A 22,555-nucleotide genomic window follows, 5' to 3' on the forward strand; every position below is an offset into this window, starting at 1 on the left:
ATCCATGCATGAATGTACAAATGGAACCTGGAGAAGAATAGCATTCTAAAATTGAATAACTTTTAAGATCTTGGGGAGTGGGAAGAAGAGAGGAGTAAGATAGGGAGAGGGGATTAAGTGATACAAATTACTATGTATAAAATAAATAGACTACAAGGATATATAGTACAGCCCAGGGAGTATAGCTGATGTTTTATAATAATTATAAATTAAATCTAACCTTTAAAAATTGTGAATCACTATGCTATATACCTGAAACATATAATATTGTAAATCAACTATACATCAATGAAGAAATAAATGGAAAAAATGTATTTTTATAAAAGAGGAAGAAAAGAATCAACTATGAACAGGTTCAACACCAATGTGAGAGCTGTTGTTGTTACGGTTAAAACACTAAGTTGTGTCCGACTCTACAGACTCATGAAATGCAGCACGCCAGGCTTCTCTGTCCTTCACCATCTCCCAGAATTTGTTCACATTCACGTCCATTGAGTTGGTGATGCCATCCAATCATTTCATTCTCTGTCGCCCTGTTCTCCTCTTGCCTTCAATCTTTCCCAGTATCTTTTCTAATGAGTTGGCTCTTCGCATCTTGTGGCCAGTGTTGGAGCTTCTGCTTCAGCATCACTCCTTCCAATGAATAGTCAGGATTGAGTTCCCATAGGATCGACTACTATGTAGGAAAGGAAAACTGAATTGAATAGATTTATTTAAAAGTGATTATAATCTTTCCAACTTATCTGGGATAATCTAATGAGAAAAAGTACAGAGTATCTAGAAAAGTGGCAGCACAAAGCTAAATGATATGACAACAGAGTGGCAAGCTACTTAGCATTCAAATCTAATTTTTTTAATCTTTTTACTTGGTATTGGAGTATAACCAATTAACAATGTTGTGATAGTTTCAGGTAAACAGCCAAGGGGCTCAGTCATACACATACATGTATCCATTCTCCCCCAAACTCCCTCCCATCCAGCCTTCCACATAACATTGAGCAGAGTTCCCTGTGCTATAGAGTAGGTCCTTGTTGGCTATCCGCTGGAGCTTGAGATGGACAAATCTAATTTTAATTGATCCAAATTGGGGGGACATTCTCTTCCTTTCCTTCTTCAACCTGGTGAACAAGAGATGTCAAACGTCAGTTGTTTCGAGTGTCTGATTCTGTGAAGTGTTATATTTATAAACTTGAATAATATTCACAACCCCTAGAAGATTCATTCTCATCATCTGAAAAAATGTAAAACTAAAATAAATAGAAATATGTCCTGAGAACAGTTCAATGTATAAACATATAAAAGTATTAACATATACCTAGCAACTAATAATAATAATTAGAAAAAAAAACACGTATGTTGGGGCTCACAGGACAGAGGGTGATATTTAGAGTAAGCTTGGAAATTAAATTTTAACTAAAGAACCTGCACCCTGATATGGCACAGTGCCGAAATTTTCAGAAATGGTAAAAACGTGGTCATTATCAATCAACCTGTCTTCTTTGTTCACACCTTTATGCATCAGTTGAATACGCTCTATCAGTTTGATAGTTTATACGTGTGTGGCTGAAACATCACACTGAACAGTGCAGAATATTTCCAACCTCAGACTTGTTGCTGCTCGAAACAACAGTTAACACTTACACTAGTCTTGATGTGACCATACAGTTCCAGGGGAGAGTTGGAAGGGCATGGAAAACATAAAAACCAGCATGGCTGATTAAAAGAACAAGCAGCAGCTGCAAAATATATTAGGAGTCAAAGCAGTGTACCTGGCCAAGGGATAGAAGATGAAGTTTAAGGAGGAGAGAAAGAGACCAAAAGTGAGGGGCATAACCCTGGATGTGCGTGATCACTGTCACTTTAACATCATTGTTTGTGTTGTCATCATTCAGGCAGGCCAGTGTGATCACAGGAAATCACACTAGATTCAGAATCATGACAGCCTTTACCCTCTAAAAGAGGAGGGTGCAAGAATAAATACCCAAACAAAGGAAAAAGTAAATAAGTAAAGATGAGGATCATAAAGCATTGGCTGGCCTGTGGATACTCTAGCCACATTTTACATGAGATCTATTTTAACCTAAAAATTCATTTTAATATAAAAAATGCATAGAGGTAGCATATACTGTAGATGGAAATACTGGAAAATAAAGACACATCAGGAACACCTAAATTGCCATGGGGAAGGGTCTCAATAATACCAAACAAAAGTTATTCTGGTTGCTATTAAATACGATTTTTAAAAAATATTTACCTTAGTAAAAATCTTTATTGTCTATCTCAAGTTCCTCAGCACCACTGAAAAGTAATTGAGCTCAATGGAAAGTTTTCAGAACAGCCAACTCACACTGGAAGAAAAGAAAGCTATCATATGACAAAAATTATTCCTGAGATAAAAGGTGAATCACACACCCATGGTTTTGCAGATTAAGAGAATCAACCTATTCTTAGAAATCAGTTGCAAGACTGTGTAGTTAAATGTCAGTTTTAGCAAGAACGCAATCTAAAATTTAAAGCTTATTTTACAAATAGAAGTCAAATTTCTAAATTAAAAATATGTTATTCTAATCCAGAGTGACATGAGACACAGCCAACATGAATCACACATAACATCCAACAGAGTCAGAAAATAAAGACAAATCAAACAACAAGTAGTGATTGTTCTTTTATAGACAGTGCTTTCTCATCATTTCTTTATAGAAATTATAATGTGTAAGGTCCATGATATCATATGTAAAGCCTGCGAAGAGAAATGAATTTTAAGATTAATACTTTTTATTAATAAGCATTACATATGAATACATATATGAATTAGTTCCCAGTGAGGTCATTTGAAAATCAAGCATAATAATATTTGTTCAGCAAAATGTAGAATGGGAAATCTATAATTAGCTTAGTTCAGGCCCTGGAGCCAAACAGGTAAAAATGTTTTACTTTACAAAGATATGGATTTTGGCATTGTGGATAAAGGATAAGACACATGTATCTCTGATGTCAGTATATCAAATAAAGTATTCTCAATTCTTTCTTTGCCAAACATGTTTTCAATACACCGCCCCCCCACCATTCCTGAACCTTTCTATACATGGTTCCATATTGATAATTTATCTTAGTGGTATTACCCACGTGTCACAATAAAGAAGCTGACATACAGATTAGACAAGATAGGTTTAATGAATCTCTTCACAAAATAACTGTGTTAACAAGTCATACTTCTGATTGGGTACAAGAAATATCTCTCCCAAAACACTGTGGTCCTTTGTCCTTGGGAGACCTGCTTTCTTCCACCCTGTGTCAGTCACTACCATTTTTGGCACCTTCCACTTTCCCCTCTGCTCCTAACTCAGGTGCTGATTCCCACAAAATATATGTCAGTTTTCACGCCAACCAGCTTCTGGTCCGATTCAGCCAATGGGAGCAAGTGGCTTGACATTTGAAAGGTGGGAAGTGGTGAGAAGCCTGGTATTCTTGAATCTCTCTCTCTGCTTCAGGCTACATCTCCCACCATGGCTACATCTCCCACTATGCTTACACCAAATGGGTTTAACTCCTGCCAAACAGCAACTGCCTCTGCTTCCCAGCCTCCACCAGACACCATCCCACCAACTGGAACTATGGTCCTGGTTCCCACTAAGTGGCTTTGGAGGTCCACCTGCTCCCTCATCTCCTCCAGCCCTAGGAATGGTCCCCACTTTCTGTTTTGCTCATCTCTGGGCTGTCTTCTTTCTCCCTGTTTGTCTTTTCAGATCTATAACTGTTTTGGAAATATTTTCCTATATTAAATTCCCTACATTTAATGATCTGGCCTGGGCTTAGTGTACCTGACTGGACCCTCACCAGCGCTGTTCCCTTCTTCAAATAAGATCCAAACTAATCGACACATCCTTGCTTGCCTGACTAGTCCTGTAGTTTCATTTCCTATCCCTCTTCTCTTCATTTACTCAGCTCTGCTCACAACGCCTTCTTGCTGTTGCTCAAACAAACCATGCCATCTTGCATCTGAAAGCCTTTGCACTGTTTTCATGGCTCCTCCCAAAAATGTTTTGGAGTCTTGTTCCTTCATTTCGTTTATATTTTGTGCAGGTTTTATTCCTGGAAAATCCTCATGGAGCCCTGTACTTATAGTTGTCCTCACCTGGGCAGTGAACTTGCACTGATTTATTTTCCAATCATGATCATCCCCTCAAATCAGATATCCTGTGTCCCACACTTTCTGTTTGAGCTCTTTATTTTAAATATATGTATTTATGTATTTATTTGGCTGTATCAGGTTTTATTTGCAGCACAAGTCATCTTTGTTGTATCATGCAGGGTCTTTGATCGTGGTGCACCAGCTCTCTAGTTGTGACACACATGCTCGAGAGTGTGCAGACTCAGGAACGCCATGCATGTAGGACCTTTGCTCCCTGACCAGAAATTGAACCCAGCTGCCTGCAAGACCCTCAGGGAAGTCTGGTTGAGCTCTATATTTGACGAGACAGTATTCTTATATAGTTGGAGAAGGGAATGGCAACCCACTCCAGTATTCTTGCCTGGAAAATCCCAGGGACAGAGGAGCCTGACAAGCTACAGTCCATGGGGTCACAAAGAGTCCAACACGACTGAGAGACTGAGCACATTCTTATATAGTATCTATATTTGTTTGCTATTACTACAGCAATGAATCACTACAATCTTAGTAAGTAAGTGAAAACAACAGAAATTTATTCTCTTATAGTTTTGGAGGCTAGAAATCTAAATGAGGGCCAATGTTAAGATTTCATCAGGACTGGTTTCACCTGCAAGCTTCAAGCCTCATCCTTGTCTCACCCAGCTTTCATCGCTGCCAGCATTTCTTGAATTGTGGCCACATCACTCCAGTCTCTGTTTCTGCAGCATCACTTTCCACCCCCCTCACTGATCGCCTGTCAAGGCACACTCTACTTCCATCCTGAAAGGACACTTGTGATTACATTTAGGACACACCTGGATAATCGAGAATAATCTTCCTATCTCAGGACTCTTAACTTGCAAGCTTAGATGTGTGAGAACATGGACATTAGCATTATCAGTTGGGCATACATTATCACAAGTAACAGAATTAGCTTCAAAATCATGACTGCTCTTTTATTTGGAAGAGGAAGGAAGGGGGGAAAAGAGACAGAAAAAAAAATGTGAAATAATATGAGGCTGGAAAAGTCTTTAATGAAAGTTAGAATTACATGAGGATGGAGAAATCATTAATACAAGTCATAATATGATGATATAAATGTTACAATCATATTCTAAATGATATATTTATTCCCGAGAGATTTCTTTTCAACTGAATGCATTGGGTAGCATATTTTTTAGAAGAAACTACTGGGAAAGAAAATGCATTATCAGGAAAAGCTCCCAAATACCTGGCATACTTTCCACTTCTATAAAAATAAAATTTTTTGAAAACTTGAATTATTCCCCCTTAGGGAAATAAATTGTAATTGGACAAGAAAGTTATAAGAACAGATATATAGATATTCATGTTAAGTAAAGCAGAAAACTAGACTATGCAACCACGATAAAAATAATTCCTAAAATAATAAGTGAATGAGATAGGCATGAGTTACAGAACATGTGGAAGGAAACAATCCATTCCTAGCAACCAGCTATAAAACCTCTGTATTTAAATGGAAGTTTTAGGAAGATTATAGAAAGCTAAGAATTTAAAGCAATAAGATTTTAAAATCCATGTTTGTCATGAGACAAAACCTTAAGAGATGAATAAGAAAATCAACAGACAATAAAAAGGGTTAAAGATAGCACCAGTTCAGGGATTGTGTTAAGTATAAGATATAGTCACACTACTTCTTTTCTCTCTCTCTCTTAGTAGATTTATTTAGAGAGAAACACATTCCACAGACAGAGAGTAGCCATCTCAGAAGGCAAGAGGCCCCCAAATATGTGGTGATTAGTTTTTATGGACTGGGTAATTTCAGGGCTTCCCTGATGGCTCAGCGGATAAAGAATCTGCCTGCAAAGCAAGAGACCTGGGTTTGATCCCTAGGTCAGGAAGACCCCCCCTGAAGGAGGAAATAGCAACCCATTCCAGTTTTTTTGCCTGAAAAAATCCCATGGACAGGGGAACCTGGTGGGCTACCATCCAAATGGTCATAAAGAGTCAGGCACAGCTGAATGACCAAGCACACAGAATGAATAGGCAAATTTTTCCAACATTTTGGGGAAGGGGCAGGGATTTCCAGGAACTGGTCCCCTGCCCACTTTGTTTCCTTTTATGGTTAGCTTCAGAATTGTCATGGTGCCTGTGGGTATGCCCTTTAGCTTATGCTAATGAATTATAATGAGCATATAAGAGGCTCAAGGTCTACTGAAAGTTAAATCTTCCACCATCTTGGACCAAGTTGGTTCTAACTACATTTGTTTTCCAGTAATAGAACTAGATATAGATGCTAAATCCCTGCCATATATATGTTTTATTTTTGGTTGAAAATACACACCCACACCCACATGCATGTATCTTTCTGGGGACAGCCTCATTCAGTGATCAAATTGCCTTACTAAGAAGAAGGAAAGTAGAGTCTTTCTTTCATTTCTTTCATAAGTTTTTGAGGAAGCCATAGTAAAATTCAAAAGCAACTAGATGCCCAAGAATGATATGGGTCATGGTGATCCATTAAACACCTTAACTATTAGCCACTTTGAGTGGCTTTATATGAAAACAATCACAACTGTCAGAATATTAATAATCTCAAAAACTGAGGGCCTGGTACAGAGTACAGTCGTGTTGCTGGAATTGGTTGAGTAGAGTGAAATAGAAACACTACTGCTTAGAAAAGTGCTGATAGCAGTGCGGCATCATGGGTAACTCCAAGAAGGGGTCAAGCATCTGACGTAACTAATCTACCAGGAGTAGGTAGGGAGGTATGCCCAGTGCTGTGTGGTCTCCTCTGCTAGGAAACAATGGAGTCAACTTTGAGAGTCAAAAGTCTGGTACGTAGTAGAAGCCTATGCAATCAGAAGCAGGGTCCTATACCTGGTGCTAATCTGTGATAACACTGCACCAAAACCCGACTGAAATCCATGAAGATGGTGAAAATGAAGTCATCATTTCTGGAAATAGGACTGTCAAAGTAAGGCTGCCAAAGGAACTCTATGATGCCAAATATAAAACCTTGCCCACCTTAGGAAAAAAAAAATCAGTGGAAATTAACATCAATTTTTGTGTGAAATCTGAATATCACATATAATAACATAGATGAATCACACAAACATTACACTGGAGGAAAAAATGTTTTATACAAAACATAACAAAACAGAATTTGAAATAATTCCTGAAAAAGAATATACAAAATATACTAGAGAAATATCAGAATAGTGGTTGACTTTAAAGATAAATAAATTAAAGTATTTATTTATAGAGTGGATAGGGATCTATTGGAATGAACTTGAGGGAATCTTCTGGGAAAGAGTAATAATCGTCATCTTTTTAGGAAATAATTTAATTTATTTGTTTATTTTTGGCTGCACTGAGTCTTTGTTGCTATGAGCAGACTTTCTCTAGTTGTAGCGAGCAGGGGCTACTTCCTAGTTGTGGTGCAAGGCTTCTCATTGCGGTGGCCTCTCTTGTTGTGGAGCACAGGCTCTAGGGCAAGCGGGCTCAGTAGTTGTGGTACATGGGCTTAGTTGCCCTATGGCATGTGGAATCTTCCCAGACCAGCAATCGAACCTGTGTCCCTTACATTGGTAGGATTCTTAACCCCTGGACCACACATGAAGACCAATACTCTGCATCTTGATCACAATTTGCAGCAGACTGTATGATAAACTTATTGAATAGTAACACTAGAATCTGTGCATTTCTTGTATGCAAATTATAATTCAAAAGAACAAGAGAATTGTAAACAAATATTGAACGCTAGTGAGTGATATACATGCTATAGTACTCAGGAGGGAAGTGTGCTGATATCTGGAAATTATTTTGAAATGTATAAAAAATAAGATGTATCAAGATGGATAAAAACATAGGAGACAGATATGTAATGGAGAAAATATACTCAAATGTTAATGGTACAATCTGGGTGATGAATATATCTATGCTTGCTATAAAATTCTATCACCAGTTCTGTTATTAAATTTTCACAATGTAACAATGATATGAATGGCAATGCTTAACTTTATTCTGTGGTTCAACAGCTTTTCAGGTTCTTCTTCAAAGGATAATGTTAATATATACTGCAGGGATATTTGGGGGAAATGCCTATATTTTATGTATGATATTTGCCTGTTGATACTAATAATTCAGTTATATTATTCACTGACTTCTAAACAAGATGAGTTGTAACATGGCATGTCAATGCTTCAGATATTGCCCTTCAACAGTAGGTAATAAAACCATGTATTGTAGCACATGGGCTGCACTGTTGTAAGTAATTATATAACTTTAAGGGAATCAAGTTGAAAACACAGGCAGAACACTCTCTGACATAAATCACAGAAAGATATTTTTGATCCACCTCCTAGAATAATAAAAATAAAAACAAAAATAAGCAAATGGGACCTAATTAACTTAAAAGCTTTTACAAAGCAAAGGAAGCCATAAAGAAGATGAAAGACAACCCACAGAGTGGGAAAAAATATTTGCAATGAAGTGACCCACAAGGGATTTATCTCCAAAACATACAAACAGCTCATGCAGCTCAATATCAAAAGAACAAACAACCCAATCAAAAAAATGGGTGAAAGATTTAAACAGATCTGCCAAAAAAACACATGAAAAGATGCTCAACATGATGAATTATCACTGTTATTCAATTCAATTGTGTCCAACTCTTTTCAAACCCATGGACTGTAGTGTGCCAGGCTTCTCTGTCCTTCACTATCTCCTGGAGGTTGCTCAAACTTATGTCCATTGAGTGGATGATACCATCCAACCATCTCATCCTCTGTAGCCCCCACTCCTCCTGCCCTCAACCTTTCTCAGCACTAATTATTAGAGAAATGCAAATCAAAACACCAATGAGCTATTACTTCACACCAATCAGAATAACCATCACTAAAAATTTTACAAACAATAGTGCTGGAGAGGGTGTGGAGAAAAGGAAACCCTTCTATACTGTTGCTGGGAAGGTAAAATGGTACTATGGATAGCAGTCTGGAGGTTCCTTAAAAAACTAAACATAGAACTACTATCTGCTCCTACAATCTCACTCCTTGCCATATATCAGAGAAAACCATAACTCAAAAAGGAAACTTTAAAAAAAATCCTCATGAAACCATACCAGAGTAAAAAGCTAATAAACTCTGAAAAGTTGCTCTGATCTGCTTTTTTGCTTAGAAAGACCACCTAGGAAAGAAATTTTTTGCTTAAAATGACCATCTAGGAAGGGAAATTTTTTTGCTTAGAATGACCATCTAGGAAGGGAAATATTTAAAGAATAAAAGCATACTAAAGTAAGTATGGAGGAGTGGAAGAAACTGACAAAAGGAGTTTTGACTTATTGAGGTATGCGGAAGTCACTGTGGCTTATGCATAAGTTAACCTGAATCTTATACTACAGTGAAGGTGTTAGTTGTTCAGACATGTCCGACTCTTTGTGACCCCATGAACTGCAGCCTTCCAGGCTCCTCTGTCCATGGAATTATCCAAGCATGAATACTAGAATGGGTTGCCATTCCCTTGTCCGGGAGATCTTCCAGACCCAGGGATTGAAACCAGGTCTCCCACATTGCAGGCAGATTCTTTGCCATCTGACCCACCAGGGAAACTAACACCCTATTTGTGGCCTATCAAACATACACTGTACATCTGCTTTAATTATTAAAGAAAAGGACATATTGATCATAACTAAAGAATGTCCATGTTAAAAATAAAGATTAAACACTCCCTTCTGGGGATGACAATGCTGATCCTCCTTTGATGATAAGACTCTCTTCCTAGGTGCCAGAGCCACACTGACCCTCTGCATACATGCTGATTTTTTTTCTTTTTTTGTGAATCCCTGAAGGAATGTTGGGCTTCCCTGGTGGCTCAGAGGGTATAGCGTCTGCCTGTAATGCCGGAGACCCGGGTTTGATCCCTGGGTCGAGAAGATCCTCTGGAGAAGGAAATGGCAACCCACTCTGGTACTCTTGCCTGGAAAAGCCCAAGGACGGAGAAGCCTGGTAGGCTACAGTCCATGGGGTTGCAAGGAGTCGGACACGACTGAGCGACTTCACTTTCACTTTGAAGGAATCCCTGACTTGCTTGTCCTTTGTTCTAACAAGATATGAAACAATGCTGAAAATCCTGCTTCTCCAGAGAAGTTATTGGAGAATCTGCCTTCCAGACTATAGTCCTCAATTTGCCTCAAATAAAGCTCCTTTCTGCTCTTATTAGAGATTGTTTATTGGTTATTTTCATCAATGGAAATGCTTGGATTAAGAACAAATACAGCACAGTTGGACCTCTGCACCCATGGGTTTTGCATCTTTCAATTCAACTAATCATAAATTGAAAATATTTTTAAAAAGCTAGAAATTTCTGAAAAGCAAATCTTCAATTTGCCACACCCAGGCGATTACCTACATAGTACTTACATTGTATTGACAATAACTTACATAGCATTTACATTATATTAGGTATAAATAACCTAGAGAAGACTTATATGTACATCTGTTATATAATAATACACCAAGGTTATTTTTTGTACATAAGCCATACATTTATATGGAGAAGGCAATGGCAACCCACTCTGGTACTCTTGCTTGGAAAATCCCATGGACAGAGGAGCCTTGTAGGCTGCAGTCCATGGGGTTGCTAAGAGTCAGGCACAACTGAGCAACTTCACTTTCACTTTTCACTTTCATGCATTGGAGAAGGAAATGGCAACCCACTCCAGTATTCTTGCCTGGAGAATCCCAGGGACAGAGGAGCCTAGTGGGCTGCCGTCTATGGGGTCGCACAGGGTCGGACACGACTGAAGTGGCTTAGCAGCTATACAAATATTGTAAAATATATGCAAATATTTTATATAAGGACCTGGACACATCTACACAGTCTGGCACCCACCAAGGGTCCTGGAAGCAATCTCCTGTAAATATCAGGGGACAATTGTATCTAATTCTGTCATTATAATGTTGCTTCTGCTCTAGTGAAATAAGAACTTTGGTAAAGCATAGCTTTTGCTCTTTGCATATAATTTTAGACCAAATCTTATTAAATAAACATAAAAGGAGCTTATTGTGTCTGTATGTGTAAAAGGTATAGAAGGTTTTAAGACTAAGAGAAGATAAACCACAGCTTGTCATCACTATTGTTTTAATAATTCTAAAGGCTTTGATACAATTAAAAGGAAATAAATACTAATCATTTATTTTTGATTTTTTAAAAATACTATGCAACAGAACAACTTAAAGGAATGAACATTTCACGATTGAGACTTTAAAGCAAAGTCCTTTTAAACCACACCTGTGGGTCTAATTAGCTATCTCAGAGTCACCATATTACAAAATAAATTGGACTTTGGGGCAGTAATCAAGCTGAAAACTAATTTCGAAAAAATTATGGAACAATTCTATTTCTTGGGCAGTTATACTAATCTCTACATCCGGTTCTGTGTTCTATCACTTAACAATATATTTTGACAATTTTATAGACAAAAAAAGCAATACATATATCAGTGACAATAGTGTAAGTTTACATAAAACAACTGTTTAATGTCCAACACAATCTAACCTTGTCTCATTAACTTTATCTCATGGCATAATTCAGAAAATACTTAAGGCAATGTCTCCTAAAGTGCATTGGCATATATATTCTAAGTATTATCATGGTGTTATTTCATGAAAGTCATCTAAATCAAAGTATATCCACTCAACAAAATTATAGTACATTTATAAAATAGTATTGCAGTATATTTTGAGAATATCCCATTTTTACTAGAGGTGTCTATTTACATATTTTCTCTATAGACCAAGAAAGTGATCATTGACGATTCTATCAAGGTGTAGAATTAGATAAGAGCAATGCTCACCTTTTCTGTGAATTTACAGAATAACTAAGGTGATTCTATTTTTTTATTTCTTATTGGAGTATAATTGCTTTAGAACTACAGGTCACCATAGAGCACTGAGTAGAGTTCCCTGTGCTAGATAGTAGGTTCTCACTATTTATCTGTTTTGTATATGGCAGTGTATAGAGGTCAATCCCAATCTCCCGATCCATCCCACTCCCCCTTTCCACCCATCTTGGGGTCCACAGATTTGTTCTCTACATCTGTGTCTCTAGGTTTGATTACAGGTTTTGCAAGTAGGTTCATCTGGATCATTTTTCTAGATTCCACATATATGTATCAAAAAATAAGGTGATTCTTACAAATGTAAGTCTGTTTAATTCCACAGCTTTCACTTAGATAAACTTCTCCTGATTTGTAAGACAGACAGTTTTGTCTTAATATAGGTGTAGGAAGAGAAAACCTAAAACAGAAGAAATGGCATATAGTCTTCGTGAAATTCTATAACAAGTAAATATGAGAGAGGAGAAATATAAAACTTTCTTTTCATATATAAACACTTAAAATGTACATATAATATAATTGAATCAAATTGAATTTCTATCAGTAGCACAGATAACTAAGATTTTTACAAATTTAAAAGTTATTGATAGATTACAGAACCTTAAATATTTCATAAAAACTTAAGTAAGGATGTAAGCCTCTGAGAGGATGGAGAGAAGGCTGATTATCATTGCTTATAGAAGTAGACACAACTTAAAAACAAAAGACTGAAAGGCCTATGAATAACAGGTATCATCACATTTTTCTGGTGAAGAAAATAAACATTTTTAGTGTCCACAGTGTTTAGGCAGATGGTGGGTAGAATATAAAAATGCAGGGAGATTTTAAAGCTATATTAATGACCTGGAAGTTGGGTCTTATCAAGCACTATGGTTAATGAGGAAGTAAGATTATAATCCATGGTTTGTGTTATGAGCTGAATTGTGTCCCATTAAAATGTATACATTGGGATCCTACCCTCCAACACCCTAGAATATGAGTGTAGATAAGGTCTTTCAAGAATTAATTCTGTTAAAAGAGGTCATTAGGGTGGGCCCTAATCCAATATTGCTGCTGTCCTTACAAGAGGAAATTTGCACATAAACAGGAATGGGGGAAGACCACCTGTAGACCCACGGAGTAGACAGTCAAGGAGAGAGGCCTCAGAAGAAACCAAACTACCAGCACCTTGGCCTTGGACTTCTATCCTCTGCATTCAAGAAAATAAATTTCTGCTGTTTAAGCTACTCCATCTGCAGTGCTTTGTTATGAGAGCCCTAGCAAACTGAGATGATGTGTAAGAAAAATTCTCAGGAGAGGACTTATTAAGGAACTGAATTATGTTATCTGCTTCTGGAGGCTATAATTCTGAACATGGGATTGGATTTAAGTTACTGTCTCTTTTCCCACTTCCCTAAATGTACTTGAAATTGTGTCTTGGGCACCATTTATTTCTACTATTTTGGGCAAATGCAGCAATTAAACCAAGGGCAAAGAAGATTGCATTATGTCAGACAGATACTTACATATCAGAAGGCAGAAGTGAATCATTTTCCCACAGCCAGTGCCTGCCAGTTTCATTATAGTAGACTCCAATCCAAAAGAAAGATTTTAAGGAGAAGAAATGCTAGTGATAAACAAATACATGCAAATACAAGGTTCTCGTTATTATCTTTTCATCAACTGCATGAGAGTCCTTTTAGAAAAATTCAACACTGTGTTTATCTTTATTCAATTCATCCCATCCACAAACTCATTATCACATGCTATATTCCAAAACCATTTTGAGATTCAGCTAATGATACAGCAAGAAACAACACAAATTCCCAATTCTCATGGGAGACATGGAAAATAAATAAATATGAGTAAAAAGATAGTGTGGGTTTGGTGAATAAGGGAGTAAGGTTTTTAAAGGAATGGCAGCAAGGTCTATAAGCAAGAACTTTATAGATGTCTTAAAGATTACTTTTACCCCTAACTCCTGTCTAACTCCTGTCTCTTCTGGTGCAGAATGGAGAGAACATCCTCTATCAGAAGAATTCTTACAGTGGATGCTTTAACTCGATGCTGATGTCCATTGGCAGAGTGAGGGAAAGCTCTTCCATCTCCTCGTATCCTGTTCTAGATTGTGAGGCACTGCTCACACAATGCCATTAACTTTTGGACCACAAAGGCTATACTATCTGGTTGTTGGGCTATATACCAGGTTCTTTTTTCTCTGATTGGGATAGTTCTTGTAATAACTGTCTCCTTCAAAATTCATTCAATATGCATATTTTCTAACTGTCTTTTTTTGAGGGGTGTAGAATTCACCTGGGCTAGAAAGCTCCCCTGGAGAAGGGCATGGCAACCCATTCCAGTATTCTTGCCTGGAGAATCCCACGGACAGAGAAGCCTGCTGGGTTACAGTCCAAGGGGTCACAAAGAGTAGGACACGACTGAGCGACTGCCATGTTCGCATAATATAAAATATACGATTTGAACTATATTTAACTGTACAGTTCATGATGGCACTAAGTACATTCACATTGTTATGAAACTCTCAACCTTCATCTGTCTCCAGACTTTTTCACCTTCCTAAACCAAAGTGATCAATGCAAAGAAATAGAGGAAAACAACAGAATGGGAAAGACCAGAGATCTCTTCAAGAAAATTAGAGATACCAAGGGAACATTTCATGCAAGATGGGCTCAATAAAGGACAGAAATGGTATGGACCCAACAGAAGCAGAAGATATTAAGAAGAGGTGGCAAGAATACACAGAAGAACTGTACAAAAAAGATCTTCACAACCAAGATAATCACGATGGTGTGAACATTTACCTAGAGCCAGACATCCTGGAATGTGAAGTCAAGTGGGCCTTAGAAAATATCACTACGAACAAAGCTAGTAGAGGTGATGGAATTCCAATTGAGCTGTTTCAAATTCTGAAAAATGATGCTGTGAAAGTGCTGCATGCAATATGCCAGCAAATTTGGAAAACTCAGCAGAGGCCAAGGAACTGGAAAAGGTCAGTTTTCATTCCAATCCCAAAGATTGGCAATGCCAAAGAATGCTCAAACTACCACACAATTGCACTCATCTCACACGCTAGTAAAGTAATGCTCAAAATTCTCCAAGCCAGGCTTCAGCAATACATGAAATGTGAACTTCCAGATGTTCAAGCTGGTTTTACAAAAGGCAGAGGAACCAGAGATCAAATTGCCAACATGTGCTGGATCATTGAAAAAGCAAGAGAGCTCCAGAAAAACATCTATTTCTGCTTTATTGACTATGCCAAAGCCTTTGACTGTATGGATCACAATAAACTGTGGAAAATTCTGAAAGAGATGGGAATACCAGACCACCTGACCTGACTCTTGAGAAACCTGTATGCAGGTCAGGAAGCAACAGTTAGAACTGGACATGGAACAACAGACTGGTTCCAAATAGGGAAAGGAGTACATCAAGGATATATATTGTCACCCTGCTTATTTAACTTCTATGTAGAGCACATCATGAGAAACGCTGGGCTGCAAGAAGCAGAAGCTGGAATCAAGATTGCTGGAAGGAATCTCAATAACCTCAGATATGCAGATGACACCACCCTTATGGCAAAAAGTGAAGAGGAACTAAAAAGACTCTTGATGAAAGTGAAAGAGGAGAGTGAAAAAGTCGGCTTAAAGCTCAACATTCAGAAAATGAAGATCATGGCATCTGGTCCCATCACTTCATGGGAAATAGATGGGGAAACAGTGGAAACAGTGTCAGACTTTATTTTTGAGGGCTCCAAAATCACTTCAGATGGTAATTGCAGCCATGAAGTTAAAAGACGCTTACTCCTTGGAAGGAAAGTTGTGACCAACCTAGACAGCATATTCAAAAGCAGAGACATTACTTTGTCAACAAAGATCCGTCTAGTCAAGGCTATGGTTTTTCCTGTGGTCATGTATGGATATGAGAGTTGGACTGTGAAGAAGGCTGAGCTCCGGAGAATTGATGCTTTTGAACTGTGGAGTTGGAGAAGATTTTTGAGAGTCCCTTGGACTGCAAGGAGATGCAATCAGTCCATTCTAAAGGAGATCAGTCCTAGGTGTTCTTTGGAAAGACTGATGCTAAAGCTGAAACTCCAATACTTCGGCCACCTCAAGCGAAGAGTTGACTCATTGGAAAAGACTCTGACGCTGTGTGGATTGGGGGCAGGAGGAGAAGGGGACGACAGAGGATGAGATGGCTAGATAGCATCACCGACTTGATGGACGTGAGTTTGAGTGAACTCCAGGAGATGGTGATGGACAGGGAGGCCTGGCGTGCTGCAATTCATGGGGTCGCAAAGAGTCGGACACGACTCAGTGACTTAACTGAACTGAACCGAAACCAAAACTCTGTCGCCACTACACACTAACTCCCCATCACCCCTCCCCGGCGATGTACTCCCCTGCCACTAGCCTCTAACAATGTACTTTCTGACTGTGAGTTTGACTATTCTAGGCACCTTGTATAAGAGGACTCTAACAGCATCTGTCTGTACATGAAGGTCTTTCTACTTATTATTTCAAAACATCTCTCCCCTTTACAGAAGAGCCTGATCCAGTGGCACATTTTGTATATGAAAATGTAAACAAAAGATAAACTAGTTATACCCTTCAGCCATTTGTCTAGTGCTGAAACTCCAGTACTTTGGCCACCTGATGCAAAGAGTTGACTCATTGGAAAAAACTCTGATGCTGGGAGGGATTTGGGGCAGGAGGAGAAGGGGACAACAGAGGGTGAGATGTCTGGATGGCATCACTGACTCGATGGACGTGAGTCTGAGTGAACTCTGGAAGATGGTGATGGACAGGGAGGCCTGGCGTGCTGCGATTCATGGGGTCGCAAAGAGTCAGACATGACTGAGTGATTGAACTGAACTGAACTGAGGTCATGTAAATGTAAATAGCTCTCAGCTTAATCCACTCAATCGACTTCACATGTTTCACATACCATTATGATGCTCTGTTTTACAACTTACCATCTCCTCCTTGTTTATCTTGATGAGACTGGAATTTAGAGATGAACAGGCACTTTGACTCTCTCTCCAAGTTAACTGTTCCTTGGAAAAGTAGTAACATCTGCATCTGAACCAAACCCAATTCTCTGGACAAGAATGACACTGAGGTCCAAGACACAGGTTCTCTATGACTGCATTGGGGGAAAAAAATCACAAAGCCTGACTTTATTATGTTAAATACACCTTGTAAACAGAAGTACACCTTTGTCATGAGAGTAACATTTCATAAACACAAAAATTACTCATAATAAAATTATGAATTAGAATGAAAACTTTTCTTTTTCTCTCACTTCTGAGACATGTTGGACCCTTCATATTTTATATGACACGAGTGACCTAGAATTTATTCATGTTCTTATCTCCATACTTTGATATTACAGCATTTCAGGGTTAGAATGTCTTCACATTATATCTCCATTAGATTAATGTGTTGTGTTACTATTTTGCCCCTGTAATATAAACTCTACTTCCCCAAAATTTGTTCTCATTACAGGTATTTCTATTCCCCTACAAACATATGAAGTCTTACAACAATTTTATAAAACAGCCCAGAAAACCCCCAGAAAACCTTACCCCTGTCTTCCTATATTTCAGTTAATTATACATAAGCATCAGTTTCACAAGACTGTAAGTGATTTGATGGCTGAATTATGTCTTATATTTTCTATTACACATTCTAGAGTAACTTGCCCAGAGAAATCTCCGTGTGTGTGGATAGTGATAGTGTCAGTCGCTTAGTCATGTCCGACTGTTTGTGACCCCATGAGCTGTATAGCCCGCCAGACTCCTCTGTCCGTGGAATTCTTCAAGTCAAGAATGCTGGAGTTGGTAGCCATTCATTTCTCTGGGGGATCTTCCCGACCCAGGGATAGAACCTGGGTCTCTGACCAGCACAATAATACTTTTAAATAAGTTTAAGAAATCAGTGTGTAAAACCTACCTTTCTGCTGGATTTTGAGAGGTGGTTTTTTGGAAGAAGCTGCAAAAACAGTCAAATATCATGAGTAGATCTTATTTAAATCGAAACATCAAAAATGAGACACTCAAAGACTATATTTCAGAAAAATAAATCAGCAATCTTCAAGAAAATAAAAAAGGAAGAATTTGGGTAAGCTAAAATTATTCTCAGTCTGTTTTGGCTTATCATATTCTATGAAATTAAACAGTGCCCCTGAGGGGAAAACAATTTGGATGTTTCTGTATTTACTTACAGTTTGCAGCAACAACAGCTACCACAATGGCCATTAGGAGAAGGCACAAGACACCCAGCATGCTAGAAATGAGCCTCCATGGAAGAGGCAAGACATCTCCTGAGAGGATTGAAAACACAAGCAGAATCAAAATTAGATGAAGCAAGATGACTGGATGAATAAACACAATGCTTCAAGAGTAGCTTACAGTTAAGAACACATCAAATACATGTCAATTCTTGATTCTCACAACAGGCCTGCAAAATATTTTCAAACAGTTTTAGATAATACTGAAATAGAAGTTTTAAAAAATCTCATTTTTTCCATAGGCTTTTTGTCTAAGATAACACAATCAATTCACAGCCAAACAGAGTCCCTAATTCACTAATGCTGCCTCCAAAGCTTACCATCATTCTTCTCCCTGCCCCCCCCAACTCCCACCCCCACCCACCCGCCACAAAAAAGAAAAGAAAGATAAGTTGAGCAAGAAAACTGCAGAATGCCAATCGATTCATTTAGGCACTGAGCAGGTTTCCAACATGAAAAGTTAAAAGAGGCTACAATTTAGATTAGGACGTCAACAAATGGCATTTGTTTATTCTTCTCTCGCATATTAAGGTTCGTAGTGTTTCATGCAAGTATAGAACCAGTGATGGTGTTATGGAAAGAATAAGAAGCTAGGGGCTTCTCTGATGGTTCAGTGGTTAAGACTTTGCCTCCTAATACAGGGGCTGTGGGTTTGAGCCCTGGTTGGGGAGTTAAGATCCCACATACCTCACGTCCAAAAAGCCAAAACATAAAACAGAAATAATAGTGTAAGAAATTCAAGAAATACTTTAAAAATGGTCCACATCAGAAAAAAAAAAAAATCTTTAAGAAAAACAGCTGCCAGTATCCTTGATGGACCTATACTTCACCAGTTGGAAGATCAGAAGCAATAAAATGCAGGCTTATTTTTGTCATTCAACTTGGGGACATTTAATATGTAAAAAAAATAATTTTTGAGTATCACCTTTATCTTTCATATCAGCTTCCTTCCTCCCACTGAATTTCTTCCCCAATATTATTGTCACGCATTTCTTACAATCTCTTCATTCATTATCACCACCATGCCTCAATCACCCAACTTAGACCTAGTGATGGGTCACCTGAGTGATTGCACTGATGCCAACTGCTCATTTTCCATTTTATACACCTTGTGTATGGTTACAGATATCTGATGAAGGAAGTCAGACAGCTTGCTACTGATTCACATCAGGATCCCAAACTTCACCTGGATTCTCAGTGGCACTTGACAATGATTTACCCAATCTATTTTGTGCTCCAAATTTAAAAGAAATACATTTATGTTCTGCTTATGTAAATATTTACATCAAAGATTTTGGCACAAAGTATAGCACACTCTAGCCCAGAGATCAATCAGTTGAAAATATTTATTTCTCACACTATACAACTTCTGGCTTCCAATCAAGGTATCTAACTCAGTCCTCTCAAACAGCCACAGCTAGTCATTGTCCTTCATTTACCATTGTTGTCTCAAGGGAATTACTTTCCAATGTTTCTCTATTCAAATCATATTCTTCCTCTAAAGTCTAAATAAATTCACACTTTAGCAGTGAGATTTCTAAACTATCCAAGGTATCTTTTAAATTATTTACAGTATTTAACATTTAGCCTTTAGCATTATCTGCACTAAATTAACATTTACATTTTTGCTTGTACATTTTCATTTTCTGACTAAATTTAGAAACTATTGTATTTTTGTATCCCCCAGTGCATAGCATCTCAGGATACAACTTTAGGCATTCTCTATATGTTTACTGAATACTCTGTTTTAATGTAGCTTACCTTCATCATTGACATCTTCTGCTATATTTTTGTGCTGTCTTTTACAAGGTTTCTGGTGTTTCAGATTCTTCTTGGTTAATGGCAATTCATTTGGATCCAATTTATCCTTAATATTTTTTGGTGTGTGCCTCTGCTGAAAATCCTGGTTTAGAGTAGTAATACTATAAATTATGGGTTCTTCATCCATCTTTATATAGGGAAAAAACTGTAAGGGATAAAGTGCTCAAATATCAGTATATCCTTCTATAATTTGGGAAGGCATATTATAATATAGAAAAATGAAAACACAATAATATAAAATCTGAGTTGTGGGGAATTCCCCAACAGTCCAGTGGTTAGTACTCTTTACTTGTACTGCTGAGGTCATAAGTTCAATCCCTGGTCAGGGAACTAAGATCCTGCAAGCCACGTGACATGGCCAAAATAAAATGAAATAAAATCTGAGTTGATAAATAGATACATTTATTACACTTCCTGGAAGTATGTTCTCAACAGTTTGAAGCCCTGAGTACAGGGAAAAAATGTCACCAAGAACACAAAAGTAAAGGAAATAGAACCCTACAAAAGTTAAGCTCTCTTTATTCTTAACCAGTTCTTATATAGAAAGTAATCATTGCTTTTAGTACAGAATTCATAATTTAAAAGTTCTAGGTCTGCAATGAAGTCACCCAAAAATCCAAAGCCTATTTCTAACAAAGTTGCAGTTTGCCTCATGAAATTGAATAGTAAAAGACAGAGCTGGTGTTCTGCTATTATTAGAAATTGAAATATGTTTATTAGCTGTGATTCTCGGAGGCATTGCACAATTTACGATTAGAACACAAAGTTAACCATTTCACTTTTCCTAAGTGACTCTATGATTAACAACAGGACTTACGAACAATATCTTTTGTATTATTTTATAACTGAAATAAGACACCCCATAAGTGGACTTATTAGCTTGTTTCTGTTTTATATAAATTCTCTTTATTGTTAAAAAATAAGCAAAATAGGTTAAGTATCCAAATACCTAAACTTCAAAAGTGTGAAGAATTTTGTTGTAAACACGGACTATCAGATTCATCGCTGGCAGAACACTAAACAGAATGAAGTCCCTTATTTGTCAGGGTTCTAAATCCCTTCAGTTTAAACTTCTCTGAGAAACTTTATTCAAAAAAGATTACTGGACATACATCAAAGACTTGAACATAGTCAAATAAAGCAAAATGCAATATGTTGAAGCAGAAAAAATATTATACTTGATGTTTAAATTTATTTAAAATGTTTAAAACTAGAAACTGCACAAAGAAGAACTGTCTAGTGGTCACATCTTTCAGGAATGAGAGGGGGAGGGATTACAAAAGAGCCAGAAACAGTAAAACATACCTGAAATGAGGAGGGAATTCCTTGTGCTACGAATTAATTTGTGTAAGTCTGAGGAAGCAGGACCTGGTAAGTTGGCACAGAATCAGAAACTGGGCCTCAGTAGAAAAATTACTTGTTATGCAAGGTTTCAGAATTAACCAACAGGAAGCCTTATTCTTTTTTTTTTTTTTTTTTTTTCTGCATTTGTCCTTAGCAGCCACAATATTGCTGATATAATCTTATCTCTTGTAACTTAGGCCAAAGTTACAAGAAAATATTACATGCATTTTATTCTCAGCCATACTAAATAATAATGTTTCTGAACTGAAAAGAAAACTTTGCTCCTCTATATTATTTACTACACTGCATTATAATTGATGTTTGTGTATCAGTCATTCCACTGGACTAAAGTCCTGAGAGAGACCATATATTTTGATCATTTTACCTGTAGGTAATTTTATGTTTATGAGAACATAGTAGACATAAAATTCATCTAGAGTGGATAAAGAAATTCCTTGCAATTTCTTCATTCAGGCTACTTAGACGACTTTGCACTGACATCTTTCCCGTCAGAGATTTCTCTTCACACATTCGCACACAGAGAGAAATTTAAAAAGGTAGGAACAATGTGCAAGTTAGGGGGGAAATTACCTTTAAATAAATCTCAAGGAAATCACAGTATTGGCTCTCTCAATGACAATATGATAATAAAATGAAGTTTATTATATCAGAAAGTATCACAAAATTCTAAAATAAACAAAGGGAGAGTGAGCTATTTTCTAAGTCAATATATGCTCTGGGATTCTTGCCTGAAGAATCCCATGGACAGAGGAGCCTGGCAGGCTACAGTCCATGGGCTCACATAGAGTCAGACCACGACCTAGGGACTAAACCACCACCACCTCCGTGCCCCTTAATGGACAGAACACGGGGAAAGAAAAACACTAGGGAATAAGGCACGTCATGGAAGCATGCCAAAATTCCTCAAACTACTCTGCTTATGACAAAATCGATAATATACCCCCAAATTTATGTTTTGGTTCAGTGAAGATGGGTAGATTGTGTGCAGTCAAGTGCTATATACAGCCATTAATGATTAAATAATCAATGTGCATGTACTACATGCATGGCTGTTT

At 37.6% G+C, this 22,555-nt stretch overlaps 1 protein-coding gene across 2 annotated transcripts; it reads right to left on the reverse strand.

Moving 5' to 3' along the window:
• LOC108636059 (natural killer cells antigen CD94-like) lies at nt 978–21,535 on the reverse strand. Of its 2 annotated transcripts, XM_018048488.1 has the most exons (8): nt 21,441–21,535; nt 20,076–20,280; nt 18,249–18,347; nt 17,978–18,016; nt 16,999–17,168; nt 13,535–13,635; nt 2,255–2,348; nt 978–1,118 (listed from the first exon to the last, which is right to left on the reverse strand). In XM_018048488.1, exons 2-7 carry the CDS (start codon nt 20,260–20,262, stop codon nt 2,330–2,332), a joined length of 615 nt encoding a protein of 204 aa, XP_017903977.1. In that variant the 5' UTR covers nt 20,263–20,280; nt 21,441–21,535; the 3' UTR covers nt 978–1,118; nt 2,255–2,329. The 2 variants fall into 2 exon arrangements, with proteins under 2 accessions (XP_017903977.1, XP_017903976.1); XM_018048487.1 differs by lacking the exons at nt 978–1,118; nt 2,255–2,348 and adding an exon at nt 10,931–12,429.

The sequence above is a fragment of the Capra hircus genome, chromosome 5, assembly GCF_001704415.2.
Source record: "Capra hircus breed San Clemente chromosome 5, ASM170441v1, whole genome shotgun sequence".
Classification (NCBI taxonomy): Eukaryota; Metazoa; Chordata; class Mammalia; order Artiodactyla; family Bovidae; genus Capra; species Capra hircus.